At 45.4% G+C, this 18,966-nt stretch overlaps 1 protein-coding gene across 1 annotated transcript in view; it reads right to left on the bottom strand.

The window, feature by feature from the left end:
• Positions 1 to 447: 447 nt before the first annotated feature.
• The window catches only part of LOC126456454 (uncharacterized), a 59,238-nt gene continuing 40,719 nt past the window's right edge, over positions 448 to 18,966 (bottom strand). The window contains exons 4-7 of the mRNA XM_050092204.1: positions 11,149 to 11,495; positions 7,366 to 7,470; positions 4,950 to 5,106; positions 448 to 4,832 (exon numbers count right to left, since the gene is read on the bottom strand). Of these exons, the coding sequence (XP_049948161.1) occupies positions 4,380 to 4,832; positions 4,950 to 5,106; positions 7,366 to 7,470; positions 11,149 to 11,495 (1,062 nt within the window). The 3' untranslated portion in view covers positions 448 to 4,379. The remainder of the gene's footprint in view (positions 4,833 to 4,949; positions 5,107 to 7,365; positions 7,471 to 11,148; positions 11,496 to 18,966) is intronic.

Here is an 18,966-nt window from a genome sequence, read left to right as displayed (position 1 = left end):
TTTGATATGCATTAAGTTTTTATGATTATGATTTTGATTATTGTACCACTTTTATATTGTTTCACAAATTAAAAGCATCCTGTTGTACTGTGTTTCAATGAGATGTACACCTCAGTTCTTTTCACATCCCAAAACCCTTCTCTGAAGATCTAAGAGACATAGTACCTACAACGTAATCACCTGCAAATGGTAAATGATGTTTATATTAATTTCATGTTACATCACTATGATCATCCCACAATTTTTCTCTCTATAGTGTAATGTGTAAATTACAATTAGTGTCTGGAAGCTGTGAATATGTTGCTGAGACTCCTGTTCACCTTTCCAATAAGATTTGTTGAGCATTCCAAGCAGTAGAGTGGCCCTTGCCTCCGACAGATTGAAGGAGCATTATGTAGGAAATACAGGGAAGTGAGTGAAGGTTATACTTCTAAAATTATTGCAAGGTTTGTCATTTCAAGAAGGCAGCTTTATTATTGTCTGTAGTTGGCCCGGCCAAAGACCAGGACGGCAGTACACAAAAACAGTACATAGCACCCATGCCTCCCTAACAGCATAACACGTTAACACACCGATACCAAGTGAGCCATCAGTCAACGCAACAGAACAGTGTAGCAATGGCACGTCCAGCACCATACAGTACAATTCTATGGAACTACCACACACTACAACTCATATCACAGAGCTCTACAGTGTAGATCAATGTAATAAAATTCAGGATACACAGTAACTAAATTTAGAAAGGTGTTACAGTACCGCATTGCACAGTACACTCTACTGCGTACAGAAAAAGGGAGGCAACTGAAAGATTAGCAACATAGTTTAGTCTGCACCCTGCTGTACTGCAATAGTCATTCTACAGCGTTGTGCAACAGTACTAATCCCTAATACAGCATTGCACAACGATCTGGAACAGCACCAACGAGTGATGTACAACAGATACAGGAGTGTGAAATACAATATGACACAGGACCATGGTTTCTACACTATACAGAGGGCACAGTACTCCAGGACAACCAACTGTAGGGGCAGGAGCAAATGTAAAAAGGACATCATTATTTCTCGTGAGAATTTTTCGCGAATGCCTGAAAGGAAATAGTGTTTCCGGAGTAAATTACCTCGAAAGAAATCTCCGAGTTGGAATGATAGGATTGGCACGGAAATTGACTTCTGAACATGCTTCCGCTCATTATTATGTTTCTATAATGAAAAACAAATTATACAATGTCTCGGACTGCCAGCCGAACCGCAACTTCAAAATAGCACAAACTCATTCCTTTTCCATCGAAATCGAGGGTGGCTTGTTTTATCCCCGGTGTTGCGATCTTCTGAACTATTCCGCTGACTGTTCGAGACGACTTCAACTTTCTGATAAAGCCTTTGCGTATCGAAAATAGCTGTCTTTTCTTTCTCTAAAAAAAAGTTGGAAATATTCTTATAATCTTAAAATTTGGCACAAATATTAGTTATCTTATAAAAAGTAATAATTTTGGCACATTTTGTAAGCGGTTGAATACTGGTATCCTTGGACTACTTAGTACACAGACTCAAATAATTTCTTTCTGATGGCGCTTTCCTGTCCGACGAATCTCATTCATCTGTGAGGAAGTACACCTTTCGCTACAGTCCTACGGAGCCGCACTGAAGCCCATCCACAAGGCACTATCACAATAAAACAACATTTAGTGAGCAATACATTGCTTACAGCGATTAGTTTAGTACACATATTTTCTCGGTTTTCCTTAAATTACGTACTATTAGTGTTTTGTTATAGTTTTAGTAGATTCTAGAAACTATTAAAATTATATACAGACTCACACAACTTATCTACAAATTGCATCTTCTCAGGTACTTTTAACAATATAGCTTTCCGACTGACGTCGTTTCGACTCCATTTCATTAACGTACGTACGTCCAGCGTGGAGCTACACCAAGGAATAGTGAACACACAGCGGAGAACATTCTGTGCGTAACAGAAAATATTAGCAGTGACACTGAACTAAGATTCTATGACACCAAACTTACGGAACAACACCAACGCTACAACTTATTGATTTACAGGATAGATCTGAAGTCTATTAACACAATACACAGCTAGGAATGGATGGTAGGATATTGTCCTTGTTTGTCACAGCAGTTGCACAAACACATAAAACACATTCAGAGAGACACTCTTACACAGTAATTTCAGTCGATGAGAGGGACGACTTCTTCACATCAGACTTCCCTCACTGATCAGGGAAGTTCTAAACCAGGATCGTTAGGTACGACCTCACTGCAACAAAGTGCGGCGTATTCTTGTAGACAGACAGAAAAAAGTTCGTGACGTCCTGTACACGAATTAAGGAAAAAAAAGCCCTGAATAGTTAGGATATCAGAAGCCTGCAGGCAATAACGGTAGTTTTCTTCAGTTGCTGTAGGACCAACAGTCTTCGCCAATATTCAGCTACTTACAGACTGCAGTAAGAGGCACGTTGCCATCGCTCAAGAAATATTCTACTGAAACCATTAAAACTTGCGATTCCTCTCCACGTTGTCGAAATATATTGTAGCTTCTCCCGTAGCAATTAACGTTGGTGAAAATTTGCTTAGCCCTTTAAATAAGTCTAACCTTATTTTTCAGCTTACGAGAAGCAGTCTTGCACCAAATTTATAAAACAGTTGTCGTCGCTTTTTCTGTCTTTCATTTGATTTCACAGAAGACGAAAATCCACATTTTTGGTAATGTTCATAACTGTATTACATTCAGTTATTCCAAATGGGACAACATTCTGCTACAAGCGTTTACCAGATCCAACTCTTCCAACCCTGTATAATGGACCTCAGATCTATTGTTACGCAAGGGTTCTGCGTCGTAAGTCTTTCGACAATTAATGGTAAAGTCTTTTAATTTTCTTGTAATATGACGGTATTCTCAAATCTACATGTTTCACACATTTCTACTGTTGCAGATCACTTCGTGTGATTCACTACCTGGCATCTTTTCTCTTAAGATATGTAACGCTGCATATGTTGTATCTATGGAGACGTCTGTTATTATTTGGAATAAAATCTGTAACGTGTGAATATTGCTCTCTCTTCAACGCACATATCCCTTTTTTTATTTCCAAATAACTTTATAAAGTATTAGTCTTCACCGGCAAGATGGTTGTAAGATAGGACGACGCCGTCTCAGACAGTCAGAATGCCAGAAGAATAACTGCACGAGTTGATCAGTGCTGATCTTGTGGACTGACCCAAGTCTTCATATGCGTAATTCAGTATTCACGTCGTTTGCGATCAAACTATCAGAAAATGTATCCATATTCTTAGCTGCTTCCGACTGTCTTCATTTGAGGACACCTGTCCGTTACGAAGTTAAATATATAGTATTTTCTTGCGAGACGTGAACTTGTCACTAAGGTCATCAACAGTAAAGCTGACGTCACCAGTGGACTACTGTTGCACAGCCTGTCGTAATGAGAATATGCAGAGTAACTGAGTTGTAGAGAGCAGAGACTGCGCTGTTGGGGTTCCAACAGGCTCTAATCAATTCTGTAAACAAGCTGCGTCGTCATAAACTTCCATATCTAGTATCACCGTATGGGGAAAAATTGAGGTGTTGTCTCGTAGAATAATGACTAGAAGAAGGTGTGAAGTCTTCATCAGAAAATTACGAATACACCTGGTGCATCCCATTACTAGATGATGAACGACGAAGACGGTTTCTTACAAGCTATACATACATGAAATTCAGTCACAAACTTTGATGTGGGCTAATCAGATGTTGTCTGCGAGGCTGCAGAAAAGTTTCTTGTGCGATGGCGTCTGTTGTGGCAATTGACATGTCATGACCTTCTTGATAGACCCTGGTCCTCTCCTTTCTGTACTGTTGTCGCTATTATTCATATGTCGACTGCTGCCGAGCTTGTCACATATTTCTATGTGGAGCTACTGTACTGTACGCTGAGCACCGTCATCGTAGCTGCAGGTCAGTAATTAGACGTCTCTTCTTGAGGCATGTACTGGTATCGCAGTATTATTGCCAAATGGTCCTACAGCATTTGTGAAAGCACTTCTCGTGATGCGACTGTTACCACAAGGTGTTCCCTTAAGTACTAGATTGACGACGATTGCTACCTGGCGAACCAGCTTCTCTGGCGAATTCACAGCCCAGAAGAGATGGTTCGACTCTTTTTGTTAAGGAACGATTCTGCAGCAGGTGTCAAGGAAGATATAGCTGGGTGGGAGTTGCCGTCTAGGAACTGGTACTCTCGAGTCTCGTGTTGACATCCCAGTTTTGAGAGGTCCGGCGGCTAGGGCCTACGCTCGCCGGAGGAGTGCGCCGCAGCAGCGTCGTGACTAGAGGTGGGGGGAGGGGGCGGCGGGGGCGGCCGGCGTCAGTCGTCCTTCTTGCGGCGCAGACGACCCTCGGTCTGGATGGTGCGCGACACCTGGTCCACGCACTCGGCCAGGCTGGGCCGGCTGCTGTCGCGGCTGTAGTCGTAACCGGCGACGCGCGCCAGCGTCATGATGTAGGCGGACGCGATGCGCAGCACCGACAGCTTGCTCAGCTTCTGCGCGTGCGCGTACGACGGCACGGCTCGCCGCAGCGTGTCGAACGCCGCGCTGATGGTGTGCACGCGCGTGCGCTCGCGGGCGTTCGCCTCGATGCGCCGCTCGCGCGTCATGTTCTTGTAGTTGCGCGGTGCCTGCTGCTGCTGCTGCTGCTGCTGTGAGGACTGGGGCGCAGGGTCGAGCGTGGTTGGCGGCGGTGGCACGTCTCGCGGGGGCGGCGCCGAATCGCGCGGCGGCTCCGCCTGGTGGCGCAGCACCAGCGACAGCGGCTCGCTCTGCAACGGGTCCGGCGCCCGGCCGGCGGCGGCAGACGGGCCGGGACTGGGCGGCGCGAACCGCGGCTGCGGGGGCGGCGGGGCAGCGCCCAGCGGCGGCAGCGGCAGTGGCGGCGCCGGCCGCAGCTCCAGCGCCGTGTACGGGTGGGTGGGCGGCACTCTCAGCAGCAGCTGCGGGGGCGGCGCCAGCGTGGGCGGCGGCGGCAAAGGCGGCGGTGAATGCCTCAGCGACGGGCCGTCCGCGCCGTCGGGAGGTGTCAGCGTGTGAGGCAGCCTGTGGCACATCAAGTCGGTTCTTACTCTCCTGTAAAGGCACCACTAATTATTGTATACGAAACTGCTACAGTATTAAAGCACTTGTCACATACCCTCAAATAAAACAAATTTGTATATTTTTAATACAGAATCCGATGAGCATTTCGCAGTGCCCCAATTTCGACCAGACAGTGATCATTTCCAAAATAAAGGCACATATTGCGAGTCTTTCAGGTTGTATTACACTACTAGCCATTAAAATTGCTACACCAAGAAGAAATGCAGATGATAAACGGATATTCACTGGACAAATATATTATACTACAACTGACGTGTGATTACATTTTCACCCAATTTGGGTGCATAGATCCTGAGAAATCAGTACCCAGAACAACCACCTCTCGCCGTCATAACGGCCTTGATACTCCTGGGCATTGAGTCAAACAGAGCTTGGATGGCGTGTACAGGTACAGCTGCCCATGCAGCTTCAACACGATACCACAGTTCATCAAGAGTAGTCACTGGCGTATTGTGACGAGACAATTGCTCGGCCACCATTGACCAGACGTTTTAAATTGGTGAGAGATCTGGAGAATGTGCTGGCCAGGGCAGCAGTTGAACATTTTCTGTATCCAGAAAGGCCCGTATAGGACCTGCTACATGCGGTCGTGCGTTATCGTGCTGAAATGTAGGGTTTCGCAGGCACCGAATGAAGGGTAGAGCCACGGGTCGTAACACATCTGAAGTGTAACGTCCACTGTTCAAAGTGCCGTCAATGCGAACAAGAGGTGACCGAGACGTGTAACCAGTGGCACCCCATACCGTAGTCGAACTTTTCGTGCAGACGGTTGTTGTCTTGCAAACGTCCTCCATCTGTTGACTCAGGGATCGAGACGTGGCTGCACGATACGTTACAGCCATGCGGATAAGATGCCTGTCATCTCGACTGCTAGTGATACGAGGCCGTTGGGATCCAGCACGGCGTTCCGTATTACCCTCCTGAACCCACCGATTCCATATTCTGCTAACAGTCACTGGATCTCGACCAACGCGAGCAGCAGTGCCGCGATACGATAAACCACAATCGCGATAGGCTACAATCCGACCTTTATCAAAGTCGGAAACGTGATGGTACGCATTTCTCCTCCTTACATGAGGCATCACAACAAAGTTTCACCCGGCAACGCCGGTCAACTGCTGCCTGTGTATGAGAAATCGGTTGGAAACTTTCCTCATGTCAGCACGTTGTAGGTGTTGCCACCGGCGCCAACCTTGTGTGAATGCTCTGAAGAGCTAATCATTTGCTTACCACAGCATCTTCTTCCTGTCGGTTAAATTTCGCGTCTGTAGCACGTCATCTTCGTGGTGTAGCAATTTTAATGGGCAAGAGTGTACAATTAATAAAATGTTCCGTGCTATTATGCAGTGGTCGAATGGATTTCCCATTTATGACCAACGTTTCCTCACCGTCTACGGATGACATTTTCTAGGGGTATCGTAGTTCTTTGAGGGTCCGACTGACACCCTGGCTCGCTGCTGACTACAGCGAAATTCCGTTTACGCACGCTTCCGCGCTGCGGCGTGACGTCACATGTTTATAGTATCAGACCGCAGTTGGCTGTTGTCGAGTTCCTTCGTCCGCTGTCGCTATCGCTCTGTGGTGGAAGACTGGAATACATCCTCTGCAGCACTAGGATCCAAATATTCAGTTTCACGTTCTCCTCCTTCCTGATGAAACTTCTAGGGTGTTTTACAGTCTCTGTTGCCTCTCTGTATAGAATTTCATGGTATCCACATTTGGCTGCCAGTACTTGAGACCTGCGGAACATGTTTTGCATCGAGGAGATCGCCGCATTCATTTTGATAGGATCCAAGCACTGGTACCATGAAAGGCCAAGCGTTCTTTAATCCATGCGTTTCAGCTCTCTTGTTTGTTTCGGGTCTGTCCTTGGTTGCTCTTGTGAAGAATTACTCATGCTTACTGATTTGCTAAATTTCCCTTTCCTACTTCAAGGGCTGAATAGAACTATTTATTATCTTGCACATTATGTTATCTTGAAAGTTTCTTTAATGATTAAAGATCGTGCACATTGTGGTCTTCGTAATAGCGATTTCCAAGTAGCTGAAAACTATTTGAAAGCCAGTAAGGACTCTGTGGCAATTCTCTAACACAGAGTTCAAAGAGATTGTTTCTTTTTAAAATTCTCCATCCTATTAGAGAAACTGTGATTTTAAATTTCGTCTCAGTGGTAAGTATATAAACATATTTAAAGATTACCTGAGCAGGATGGGCGGCGCCGTGGGCGGCGTGCTCTGATGGCGGGAGTCGGCGTCCTGCAAGGAAGCGAGGGCGGCCGGCGGAGGCGACTGTGCGGCCCCCAGCCTGCGGTCACAAAAGGAGGCACGGTTGTTTAGGGAGGAGTCGGGAGAAGGGCTCCAGACTAGTGAAGTGACAGTGAAGCGGAAGCAGTTTACTTAGCACCAAAACAAACGTAAGTGTTCGGAATAAAGTTCCTGAATTTACTGCCCTCCAGGAAGCGTGTGGCGCGCAAATTATTCTCGGGACTGAGACCTGGCTGAACCCTGAGATAGGAAGTTCTGAAATATTTAGTGAGGGTTGGAACGTGTATCGGAAAGACAGATTAGACAACGTAGGAGGTGGTATCTTCATTGCAGTTGACAAAAATATTGTGTCCACTGAGGTCAGGTCGAAGTAGAGTGTGATTGTGAAGTTATCTGGACGCGTGTAACAGGGCTAGGAGAAATAAAGTTAATTGTTGGGTGTTATTACCGGCCACCAGGTTCCACCGTGACAGTTCTAGAATCATTCAAAGGGAGTCTACACTCTGTATCGCAGAAGTTCCCGGATCATGCTATATTAGTCGGAGGCGACGTCAACCTACCTAGCATAGATTGGGATGTCTATGGATTCATTACAGGTGGTACAGACAAGCCGTCGTGTGAATTACTTTTGAACACATTATCCGAAAACTGTCTTGAGCAGCTAAATCGACAGCCAACGCGTAATGGAAATATTTTGCATCAGTGATCTTCGCATGAATGGAGTTGTGCAAGAAACAGAAGCCAGTATTGAGAGTATTTTTAATTAATTTTGTTAATCTCGTGTAAAAAACTCAAAAGATATGAGAAGGGTTTTTGTTGACTACAGTTCTTGTAGTTGAAACGTTGCTGCTGTATTTCTATACCTGTATTATTACGTATAAAACGTAGTGTCCCAGTAGTAATGGTACTTGAAAGGAAATTTTCTTATTGGCACTTAGAACCAGTTAGTTCTGCGGTATGGCACCTAAAAAATTCTTAATAAATTATTTTTTCTACTTTGTCTCCCACTCCCACCTTTCAGTTATGGTTGAATATTTCAGTTATGGTTGTATATATATATATATATATATATATATATATATATATATATATATATATATATATATATATATATATTCAACCATAACTGAAAGGTGGGAATGTTAAACGTTATATCCAGGGGAAATAGGCGATCGGTCAATTACGATCTTTAATGAATTCCAGAGATAAGCGAAGATCGGGTCGACGTAATAAGAGATGGGTAGATGAGATCACAAAAGACGCGTAAAATGGTTGAATGTGGCTAAAAACCGTATTGCAAGCATAATTCTTTATATAGCATGACATTTCAAATGGCTGAGGATAATAATGATGCCTAAATGTCGAACTAGGCAGAGATCGATCCAGACCTATATCGAGCGCAGACTATTGAAACAAACAGCCAGTACGAGGTGGCAACCCAAAGGCCCGAAATTAGAATTTTGCACGCAAATGGTCACAAATTCACTGCATTACCGCGAGGTGTCTCCCCTCACATACGTCTTGAGTCACTGTAGCAAGTGGCTGTGACCTGAATGGTTTGTTAGTTGTTAATTAGCATCTTTACATTATTCGTTACGTTTCTCTGAATTTACGGGTTTGTGATGGTTGACCTCAAACAGCTGCGCGTTTGAGGTCAACACGTAAAGTTTTGGAATACCATAGCAGAAACACCCTAAAGAATGAAGCAAGCTTTCGGGGCTAATGCTATAGTTCAGATGCAGTTACGCGACTAGTGTGAGCGTTCCAAAAACGGACGATCATCGACTGATGATGACTGTCTTTCCGGTCGATCATCAACTGGCATTTCACCAGAAAAGCTCTGAAAGTCAGGGATCTGATTGTTTGGTTGATTTGGGGGAGGGAACCAAAGAGGGAGGTAATCGGTCCCATCGGATTAGGGAAGGATGGGAAGGGAAGTCGACCGTCCCCTTTCAAAGGAAACAGCCCGGCATTTGCCTGAAGCGATTTAGGGAAATCACGGAGAACTTAATCGGATGGCCAGACGCGGGTCTGAACCGTACTCCCGACTTCGAGTCCAGTGTACTAACCACTGCGCCACCTCGCTCGGGAGGGATCTAGGGATCTCATTCTGTGCGTACAAAGGTGGACCACGCATGGTTTCTACTACACCTAGGGAATAAGTTACGTTGCTTGTGGATGTATTCTATCTAAGATGCTGAATACGATATGTAATGCTGGATAGTTTGTTCAATGACTGCTTCAGGATGGTCATAAACAGTACAGCGTTGACGTCTGCAGGGAACTTTTCTATGCAGTATGACGCAAAAATCCATTAACATTCGAAAATTCAATACTTTACCGAATAATGTAGGTAGAAAGGTAGGAATAGACACACTTGAAATGACATGAGGTTTTATTGAAAGAAAAAAAGTGCACAAAATGACTACCAGAAGATGCTTCATATGATACAAAAGCAATAATTAGCATAACAAATGATTTTTAGCGAAGACGGTGTTCTGCATAACAAATGCTCTACATGTCGGGCGCCATTCATCAACAATGTCTGTAGTCGAGGGAGAATGTTGTGAATAGCACTGTACAGTATCAGGAAGTATGGTGGAAAATTGCCGTGGGACATCGTCTATTAGCATCCGTAATGCAACCGTATTATCGCGGTGGAGTTACGACTTCAGGTAACCCCACGACCAATAACCACAAGGACTGAGGTCTGGAGACCTGAGAGGCCAAGCGTAACGAGCGTGGCAGCACAGCTTGCGATCCTCACCAAACAATGTGAGAGAGTAGAGATCTTTCACTTTGAGCAATATGGGGTAGAGCGCCACCCTGCATAAAAGTCGGTCCTTCCAACGGGTGTTTATCAGTCAGGCTAGAGATGATCTGACTCCCTCTTTCAGTAAAGTTCATTTTAAACACGATCCTCATGCGGTGTCACTGAAGTGTTGCTGTCGAGCACCATCTGTTGGACAGTTTTTGCATTCGTTTTTGGTTTCAATAAACCCCCACGTTATTTCAGGCATATGTGTCAATTTTTACCTCTCTACCTACATTATGCCGTGTATTAGTGCATTTTCAAATGTTAACGAACTTTTGGGTCACCCTGTATATTGGTGAGATTGTTTATGGAGTTTGTGCCTCCTGATCAGAAGGTCAGCAAAATGTTCCGTTGCAATGATCTACGACTTTTGAGGGAGAACGTCCCCATAAGTTGCGAAAGAACGACTGGGTACTCCACCGTGACAATGCACACCGCTTATGGCCTACTTTATTCAGTAATTTTTGACTAAAGACGACACAACAGCCGTTCGCTAACAGCTGTACTGACCAGACTTAGTTTCTCTTTTTCAAGATGAAAATCATGTTGATGGGGGCACGGATTTGATACATCTGAGGAGTAAGTGGAAGCGCATAAGGTACTAAACACTATTACAAATACAGACTCCAAGATGCATTTAAAAAATGGCACAAGGACAGGGATCGGAATTTTCATTCCCGACGGGACTGGTTTGAAGATAATGGTGCAGAATAACGTCTACACAAGACATGAAAATGTTAATATATTTCTGGATCATCTGGATATCACCTGTATATAGGTATAGAACAACTACACTTGGCAAAGCGTTTTAACTTAACAGTGCCTGTTTAGACGATTCTCCTACTTGGCATGTGATTCGGTGTGTTCCGTCGGAGACTTGTACCATTAAGGAAACACATTTACCTGGAGCAGTGGGCGGGCGAGTCAGGCTTGGCGGGGGGCGGCGGCGGCGTGGGCGACGCGCTGGACGTGGGTGGCGTGAGGTCGCAGCGCGGTGGCGGCGACGACAGGCGGCTTTCGCCGGAGGTGGGGGGTGGCGACGGCGGCAGCCGGTCGTGCTCGTGGGCGGCGGGGGCGGCGGAGGCTGCGGCGGCGGGCTCGGAGGCGTGGTGCGGCGTGGCGCGCCAGGGCCGGAAGTGGCGGGCGCGCTTGCCGGCGGGCGACGCGTCGCCCTCGCGGGCTGCGCAGCTCTTGCGACGCCGCCCCGCTCCGGGGGCCAGCGCCGGGGGCGACGCCGACGCCGCAGACATCTGCCGGCACAACACCACAGCGTCACACGTCTCTACGCACCGACCAACTGCTTATAACTATCACTCACGCACCGTTCCTCTCGATGTGTCACACACAGCTGTAATGGCAGCTAAACTTACATACAAGTCAGCACGGCGAGGTTTACTACTTTGGATGTGTGCCTACCACCCATTTGAAGTCTCTGTTTCGATTTAAATACAGTTTGATCTTTATTCCTTTTTAATCCAAATGCTCAATAGCCTGAGAATGGTCCACATTGCATAATTCATAACGCCCAAATTTTTAAATAGGTCACTCTTTATTCGACAAGCATTTCTCAGCCCTGTCATTTCGAACTGGCACTCGCATTCCTCACCACAACTCCATCTGACTGAAGTGATTAAATGGGGTAATTCAGCTTCCCCTACCGATAGGTTTTATGCAAGACGCAACGCCTTCGAAAACCACACGCGAGAATTTCATATTCTCTCACTTACAATGCCCGAACTATTAGTTCTACAGAAATAAAGGAACAGGTCCTTTTTGTAGCAAATTTGTGTAACTGAAATTTGGCACTGGGATACGCTTTCGCTGGAAGCCACGGTTTTCGAGAAATTCAAACAGGTTTGAAGGTGACATCTGTATGTTTGCGAAAACTACGGCCCCTAGTGAAAATGTGTCCCAATACAAAATTTAACTACATTAAATTCTGACAAAAAAATTCTGTTCATTTTCTTCTACAGGACCAAGTGGCTGCACGTACCAGGCGAAAGAACATGAAAATCTCGTGCGTGCTATTTGAAGGTGTTGCGGGTTGCATAAAACGTATGGGTAGGGACAGCTGAATCACGTAAGCGTCGCTGAATGGGAGACCACGCAGTGTCAACCCACAGTTAATTAATTTGTCAGCTTACCAGAGAACTTGGTATGCCAGATATTGTGCAATGTCAACGTATGTAACATGGTGTTGACTCTAGAATGAAGACGTTGTCAAGAGGGACGTGCGCAGATGTCACTGCAAAAAAAGAAATTTATATGGATAATTTACGTGAATCTGCACATCACTGCTAATGTGTTAACCTGAGACACAACACGCCACGTTGCATATCATAAGTGGGGTATACGGGTAGCTCAATCGGCAGATATAACTTGTAGTTGTGGGACTTTGATGTGTCCATCGCGCCTGCCAGTAAGAACATTCCAAGGGAATACGGTTTATGATACTCAAGTGTGGAGGAGTTTACTGACGAACCTGTCAGAATGGCGATGCGCGTGGAGCGCTGGTCAGAGTAAGGAAATCGCTGCAGCATGTGTTGAAACGAGTGGAGTGCATTTCGAACAAGAACAGAGTGTAAATGTAAAAAAGGGTGAAAGCAGCACGCTTCCACAATCCACGATATATCAGGCACACGTAGAGGAGTGATACCAAAATTTATCCGACACCTAGTACAGTGACCGTTACTCTGACAGTCACTGTAGTTTCCCCCTCACAAGCAAAGAGCGCGGCGAACAACGATAAGCCCATTTATCAGCTTATTTACTGCACTGAATTTTCGGACAGGGCAGGATATCGTTGCAACCGCTAAATGTGATTCTTTGTAAAGTCGTCATCGGTGTCGCATATTGCCTTGGAATTTGATCCAATAATGCCCTAAACTGACGGCCCGACTAGTTTGTACAGATTTCTTAATATTGACCTTGCCCATGCGGTCACCAGAAGTGGAAGGGTTCTTTTTGCGATCTAGACAAAATAAAGATTTATCAGCTTATCTTTGGGTTGCGTTATTTCTGCTTTCTACGGACATGTCAGTCATTACTGGGGATATATGAGAGCGAACGAAAAGACGATATTACGTTTATTCTGAGTCGCATCAGCATTTCAGAACAAGGAAATTTCAGAAATTTAGACGAGGGTGTAGCTTACTTAAAAAGTAATGTCGATGAGCAATTATAAAGAGAAGCTGTTTCTCTCTTCGTAATAACGTGTGTGAAGAAGGTAGTAAAGCAATAAACGCCTGGATATTGGTCACGTTGGCCAATTGTTGTAATCTGTTTCGATGGGATGTCTGGCTTCTGAGCACACACCATCAGAAACGCCACGGGCGTGTTATTAATTGGGCAGCAGTCTTATATAAGAAAGGAGACAAATCGCCGCTCTCGGACAGGGCCATGTAAGGCAACATGGCCCTCGCTTCTGGAGGCATCGTTAATCGCGCGCCATGAATCAATGCTCACTCTGTAGCATCAGATATTTGTTTTTGTTTGTATGTGGAGCTGCCTCCCCCATTTCCCTTAGGGTACAATGCAAGAATAATGACTACCTGTCTGTCTCAGAATGTGTGCATATTTCTCTGCACTATCGTTAGGGACGGTGTAGAAAAGCGTAGCAATGTATTTCAAAATTTCTGAGGTTTATTGAACGTCATGTGACACTTTTCTCACCAAGTTTCCTGTCTTCTACCTGAAATTGCTACTACCGAACATTATAGGACTAAACCAAAACTGAAATGATAATTAAATCAAGACCCTAAGCTGCCGACAGGCGATGATATATATCAACAGGGACAGTTGAAAATGTATGCTCCGACCGGGACACGAATCCGGGACCTCTTGCTTACCTGACAGACGCTCTATCCATCTGAACCACCGAGACCGCGAGTAATGATGGTAATGGGCAGGAGCACTACGAATGTAGTGTGTGGACATTAAGTTCGGAATGTGGGTCTACCGGGTACGTCCAAGGCATAAGTCCCTGCAGTCGCACCATCATCTGTGCCCTCGGTGGCTCAGATGTTAAAAACATGCCTCGAACGGTAGTAGCTGTGAAGAACACAGCAATATTTGATTATGCTAATCGTAAAGTCCAGCTTAACACTGATAGGTCTGCGAAATATTCTCCTTTTTTTTTAGTTAAAATTCCAAATGCGCACTCCACATATCTCCTGGCACGACTTATACGGTAGTTAAAGATCTGTTCCTTGGAGGAAGGGAAAATTACGGTGCATGGTCTCAAGACAAAACTAGACAAATTAGGTTAGGTGGTATAGAAAGACTCATCGCATAGTCTCTGCTCTGATGGGTGATTGCAGCTTTACTGTTAACTCATCAAAGTGACGCGAACACTCGCATCAGTATCCGTGAACTATCCAGTGGGTGAGTCCAAAACCAGCCGCTGTATTTCTTAGCGTACTCATAAATTTAATAAGCAAACACTGCCGGCTTTCTTCTATCTACGTCCGTACCCGTTGACCTCTACTCTAGTGCTGATGCACGACTATTGCTGAGATGCCGCGATGTGGGCACTGAAACGATTTCTGACGCGCGGCTGTTATTCGCCCATGTGCATCGAGCCTACAGGTGCTGTAACCCCACTGTAAGCTGCTGCTTTGTATCGAGGGCTACGAGCAACAATAAGCGACCCTCTCATACTGCACATTCAGACGTACTGACAGCGGTTTCTACCGTCGGCGATATCAGGCATATTTACACGCTGCTATGATTTTCACAGGGTATCTCATACGTTTTGGGTGAAACAACCGATTATATTGAGATAGACAACCACTTGTCGAAAATGCATTTTTATTATGTTATGGACATACACAGCGTATGCCGCATAACAACTTAGCTCGTAGTAACTGTTCGAAGTGACAATCGCCAGTCTGAATGCACGCAGGGCAACGCCGCATGAAATTCCGCCGCACGCTCCCTCAAAGATCCCTGATGTCTGCTGTACCAGGAGACAGGCTGCTTGGTCCCTAGCAAGCAAGTTTTCATCCATTTCTACGCGAATTTCATACACCAACGTCTTGAGGGAACCCCACAGGAAAAAATCCAGAGGTGTGAGTTACGGCAATCCCGCTGGCCGTGGGACAGTACCTTCCCTTCCAAACCAGCGATGAGGGTACCTGTGGTCCAGATGCTCGCGCACATTAACATCGAAGTGGGCTGCTGCACTGTAATGTTGAAACCACAACCTTTCACGGACGACAAGGGGTATTGTCTCCAAGAACTGTGGCCCACATTTCGCAGGGACACCTAGTAACGGGGACCAGTCAAACGGGGAAGTAGTGAATGAGGTCCTATTAGGTGATCTCGGACAATGCCCGCTCATACATTGACAGAGAATCGTTGCTGGCGCCCGCCGATGAGGGTGGCATGGGGACTTTCTTACTCCATACATGGCTGTTGCGGTTGTTGAAAGCATCATTACGGGTGAAGGTGGCCTCATCTTCAAACTACAGTGTTATGCGATGTACACTGTGTACGTCCATAATACAATACGAGGTGCATTCAAGTTATAAGGCCTCCGAGTTTTTTTCTCCGGACTGGAAAGAGATAGAAACATGCGCATTTTTTTAAAATGAGGCCGCGTTCATTGTCAACACGTTCCAGAGATGGCAGCACCGTACGGCAGATGGAATTTTACCACCAATGGCGAGAATGAGAACTGTTTTAAATACTTAAAATGGCGACGTTTTCCTTACTTGAACAGCGTGCAATCATTCGTTTTCTGAATTTGCGTGGTGTGAAACCAATTGAAATTCATCGACAGTTGAAGGAGACATGTGGTGATGGAGTTATGGATGTGTCGGAAGTGCGTTCGTGGGTGGGACAGTTTAATGAAGGCAGAACATCATGTGACAACAAACCGAAACAACCTCGGGCTCGCACAAGCCGGTCTGACGAGATGATCGAGAAAGTGGAGAGAATTGTTTTGAGGGATCGCCGAATGACTGTTGATCAGATCGCCTCCAGATCTGGCATTTCTGTGGGTTCTGTGCACACAATCCTGCATGACGACCTGAAAATGCGAAAAGTGTCATCCAGGTGGGTGCCAGGAATGCTGACGGACGACCACATGGCTGCCCGTGTGGCATGTTGCCAAGGAATGTTGACGCGCAATGACAGCATGAATGCGACTTTCTTTTCGTCGGTTGTGACAATGGATGAGACGTGGCTGCCATTTTTCAATCCAGAAACAAAGCGCCAGTCAGCTCAATGGAAGCACATAGATTCACCGCCACCAAAAAAATTTCGGGTAACCGCCAGTGCTGAAAAAATGATGGTGTCCATGTTCTGGGACAGAGAGGGCGTAATCCTTACCCATTGCGTTCCAAAGGGCACTACGGTAACAGGTGCATCCTACGAAAATGTTTTGAAGAACAAATTCCTTCCTGCACTGCAACAAAAACGTACGGGAAGGGCTGCGCGTGTGCTGTTTCACCAAGACAACGCACCCGCATATCGAGCTAACGTTACGCAACAGTTTCTTCGTGATAACAACTTTGAAGTGATTCCTCATGCTCCCTACTCACCTGACCTGGCTACTAGTGACTTTTGGCTTTTTCCAACAATGAAAGACACTCTCCGTGGCCGCACTTTCACCAGCCGTGCTGCTATTGCCTCAGCGATTTTCCAGTGGTCAAAACAGACTCCTAAAGAAGCCTTCGCCGCTGCCATGGAATCATGGCGTCAGAGTTGTGAAAAATGTGTACGTCTGCAGGGCGATTACGTCGAGAAGTAACGCCAGTTTCATCGATTTCGGGTGAGTAGTTAATTAGAAAAAAAAACGGAGGCCTTAGAACTTGAATGCACCTCGTAGACATGCATTTCCGACCGTTGGCTCCCTATCTGAGTGGAATCTGTTGCGGACCCACTATCATCTGTTTCAATTTGATCTAAAAGATTTTAGACGCTCTGTTTAAGAGCGACTCTCGGTGGCACAGTGGTAAACTGCCACATGTACTGGTCTGAAGGTCTTGAGTTTGATCCCCCGCCAGTCAAAGGATTTTTTTATCCGTCATTTGGTACCTCTTTCGTCTCTGCTAATCTTAATGCCGAACTGCATCGTGGTTCGGTGTCCACGTTAAACAGCAGGTCGTCTATAAATGGCTAAGTCAGTAGTAAGGACAGCAGGGGCTTATCCCAAGTGGGATCATGTCTAGTAAAGCACTGTGCCGTTCAAACCAAAGAGTTAAAAATGTTGTACCCTTTGACAACAGACACAACTAGACCGTCGTATTATGTACCAAAAGGCAGAGACAGAATATTAAACGAATTCGTGGATTTAGATTTAAGCAAGGAAAATGGCAAACTTTGATTTATTCTGTACTCTGGTCTTCGAAAGAGATTGCTTGCAAAAGACTTGCACGGTCTGCATTGAAATATTGTTCAAACGTGCGTGAGCCAGGTCTGTTTCGGGACATTGATCGTTTACAGAGGGTAACAGAAATGGCAGACAGTTGGAGAGAACACTTCCAAAATTTAACTATAACGTATTTAGAAGATTCTAAACGCTGGTTTCGTGGAGACAATATGTAAACCGTCCACCCGAAGAGTTCCTGGACTGATTTTACTCCTGCGTAAAAGCTACATCAACGCAGTAACTACAGTGGAAGCTCGACCTATAAACTATCAACAATAGATGAGCGTTCGACCAGTCAGTTATGTGCAGGCAGTGTTCAGCAGCAGACATGCGTCCGGGGTGTGTCAACGTTATCGTGTTCCAAACGGCAACAGAGCAACGAAATGAACATCTGTAAATTAAATGTTAAAGATATTCTCCTTAATATTGTGAAGAAGAGAACAGTGTGTGCAAAGTTTGTTCCACACAACTTCACCAACAAACAAAAACAGCGACGAGTTGGCCCTTGCCACGACTTGAATGAAACGCATGACGCAGATAATTCTTTTCTGAAAAGAAAGGAAGGTGACGAGACTTGTGTTATCAGAATACTAAAAAACTAAAGACAAAGAGCAAAATGGATCTGTAATGGTTCACCAGGACCGAAGAAGGTGCGGAATGCGACGTACGAGTTGAACAACTTCCAAGAGAGGGACGTTTTCGACAGTTTCACATGGGTGCATGGACATTCTTTGCGTTGTACTGAAGTGAGAAGAGACTATGTAGAACACATGAAGCATTAAAACCAGGGTCTTAACTTTTATCTATTCTTTATTAATCCAGTCTCGAAACTGGCGGACTATATTCTCCAACCAACGTACATATGTGTCGCATAGATACCGTGAAGATAGAATTCGACCAGTAACAGCCTACACAAACATGTATTAGCAGTGATTCTTCACATGCTCTGTCTCTGAAAGGAATTGGAAAAAACTTAAAAACAAAGCAAGTAGTTTCAGCTACGCACTTTATAATGATTCTTGGAATACATATATAGTAATTAAATGAATGTAATTGAAACACTCTTTCATCTTTAAACAGGGTGCTGTAAGAGATACAGTCATCGGGTCCTTGAGAGCAAACAGAAGTTGCCCAACTGGTTGCGACGGAAGGTGTGCGAGAGAGAAAGAGGGGGGAAGTAAGGCGAGATGGAGGTAATGTACAGTGCAAGGAGTCATCCGAGCTACTTGCGACATCCAATATTTCAAAGGCACAAATATTGGAGGAGTCTTGCTTAAAGTTACGAGCCAGGGACAAAATTTTGCGATCTGACATCACTTTTAACGAAGTTACACGCACAGCGCTCT

The sequence above is a fragment of the Schistocerca serialis genome, chromosome 2 (genome assembly GCF_023864345.2).
Source record: "Schistocerca serialis cubense isolate TAMUIC-IGC-003099 chromosome 2, iqSchSeri2.2, whole genome shotgun sequence".
NCBI classification, from domain to species: Eukaryota; Metazoa; Arthropoda; class Insecta; order Orthoptera; family Acrididae; genus Schistocerca; species Schistocerca serialis.
The sequence above is the reverse complement of the archived record's forward strand: the minus strand, read 5'-3'. Positions and strand labels throughout refer to the sequence as shown.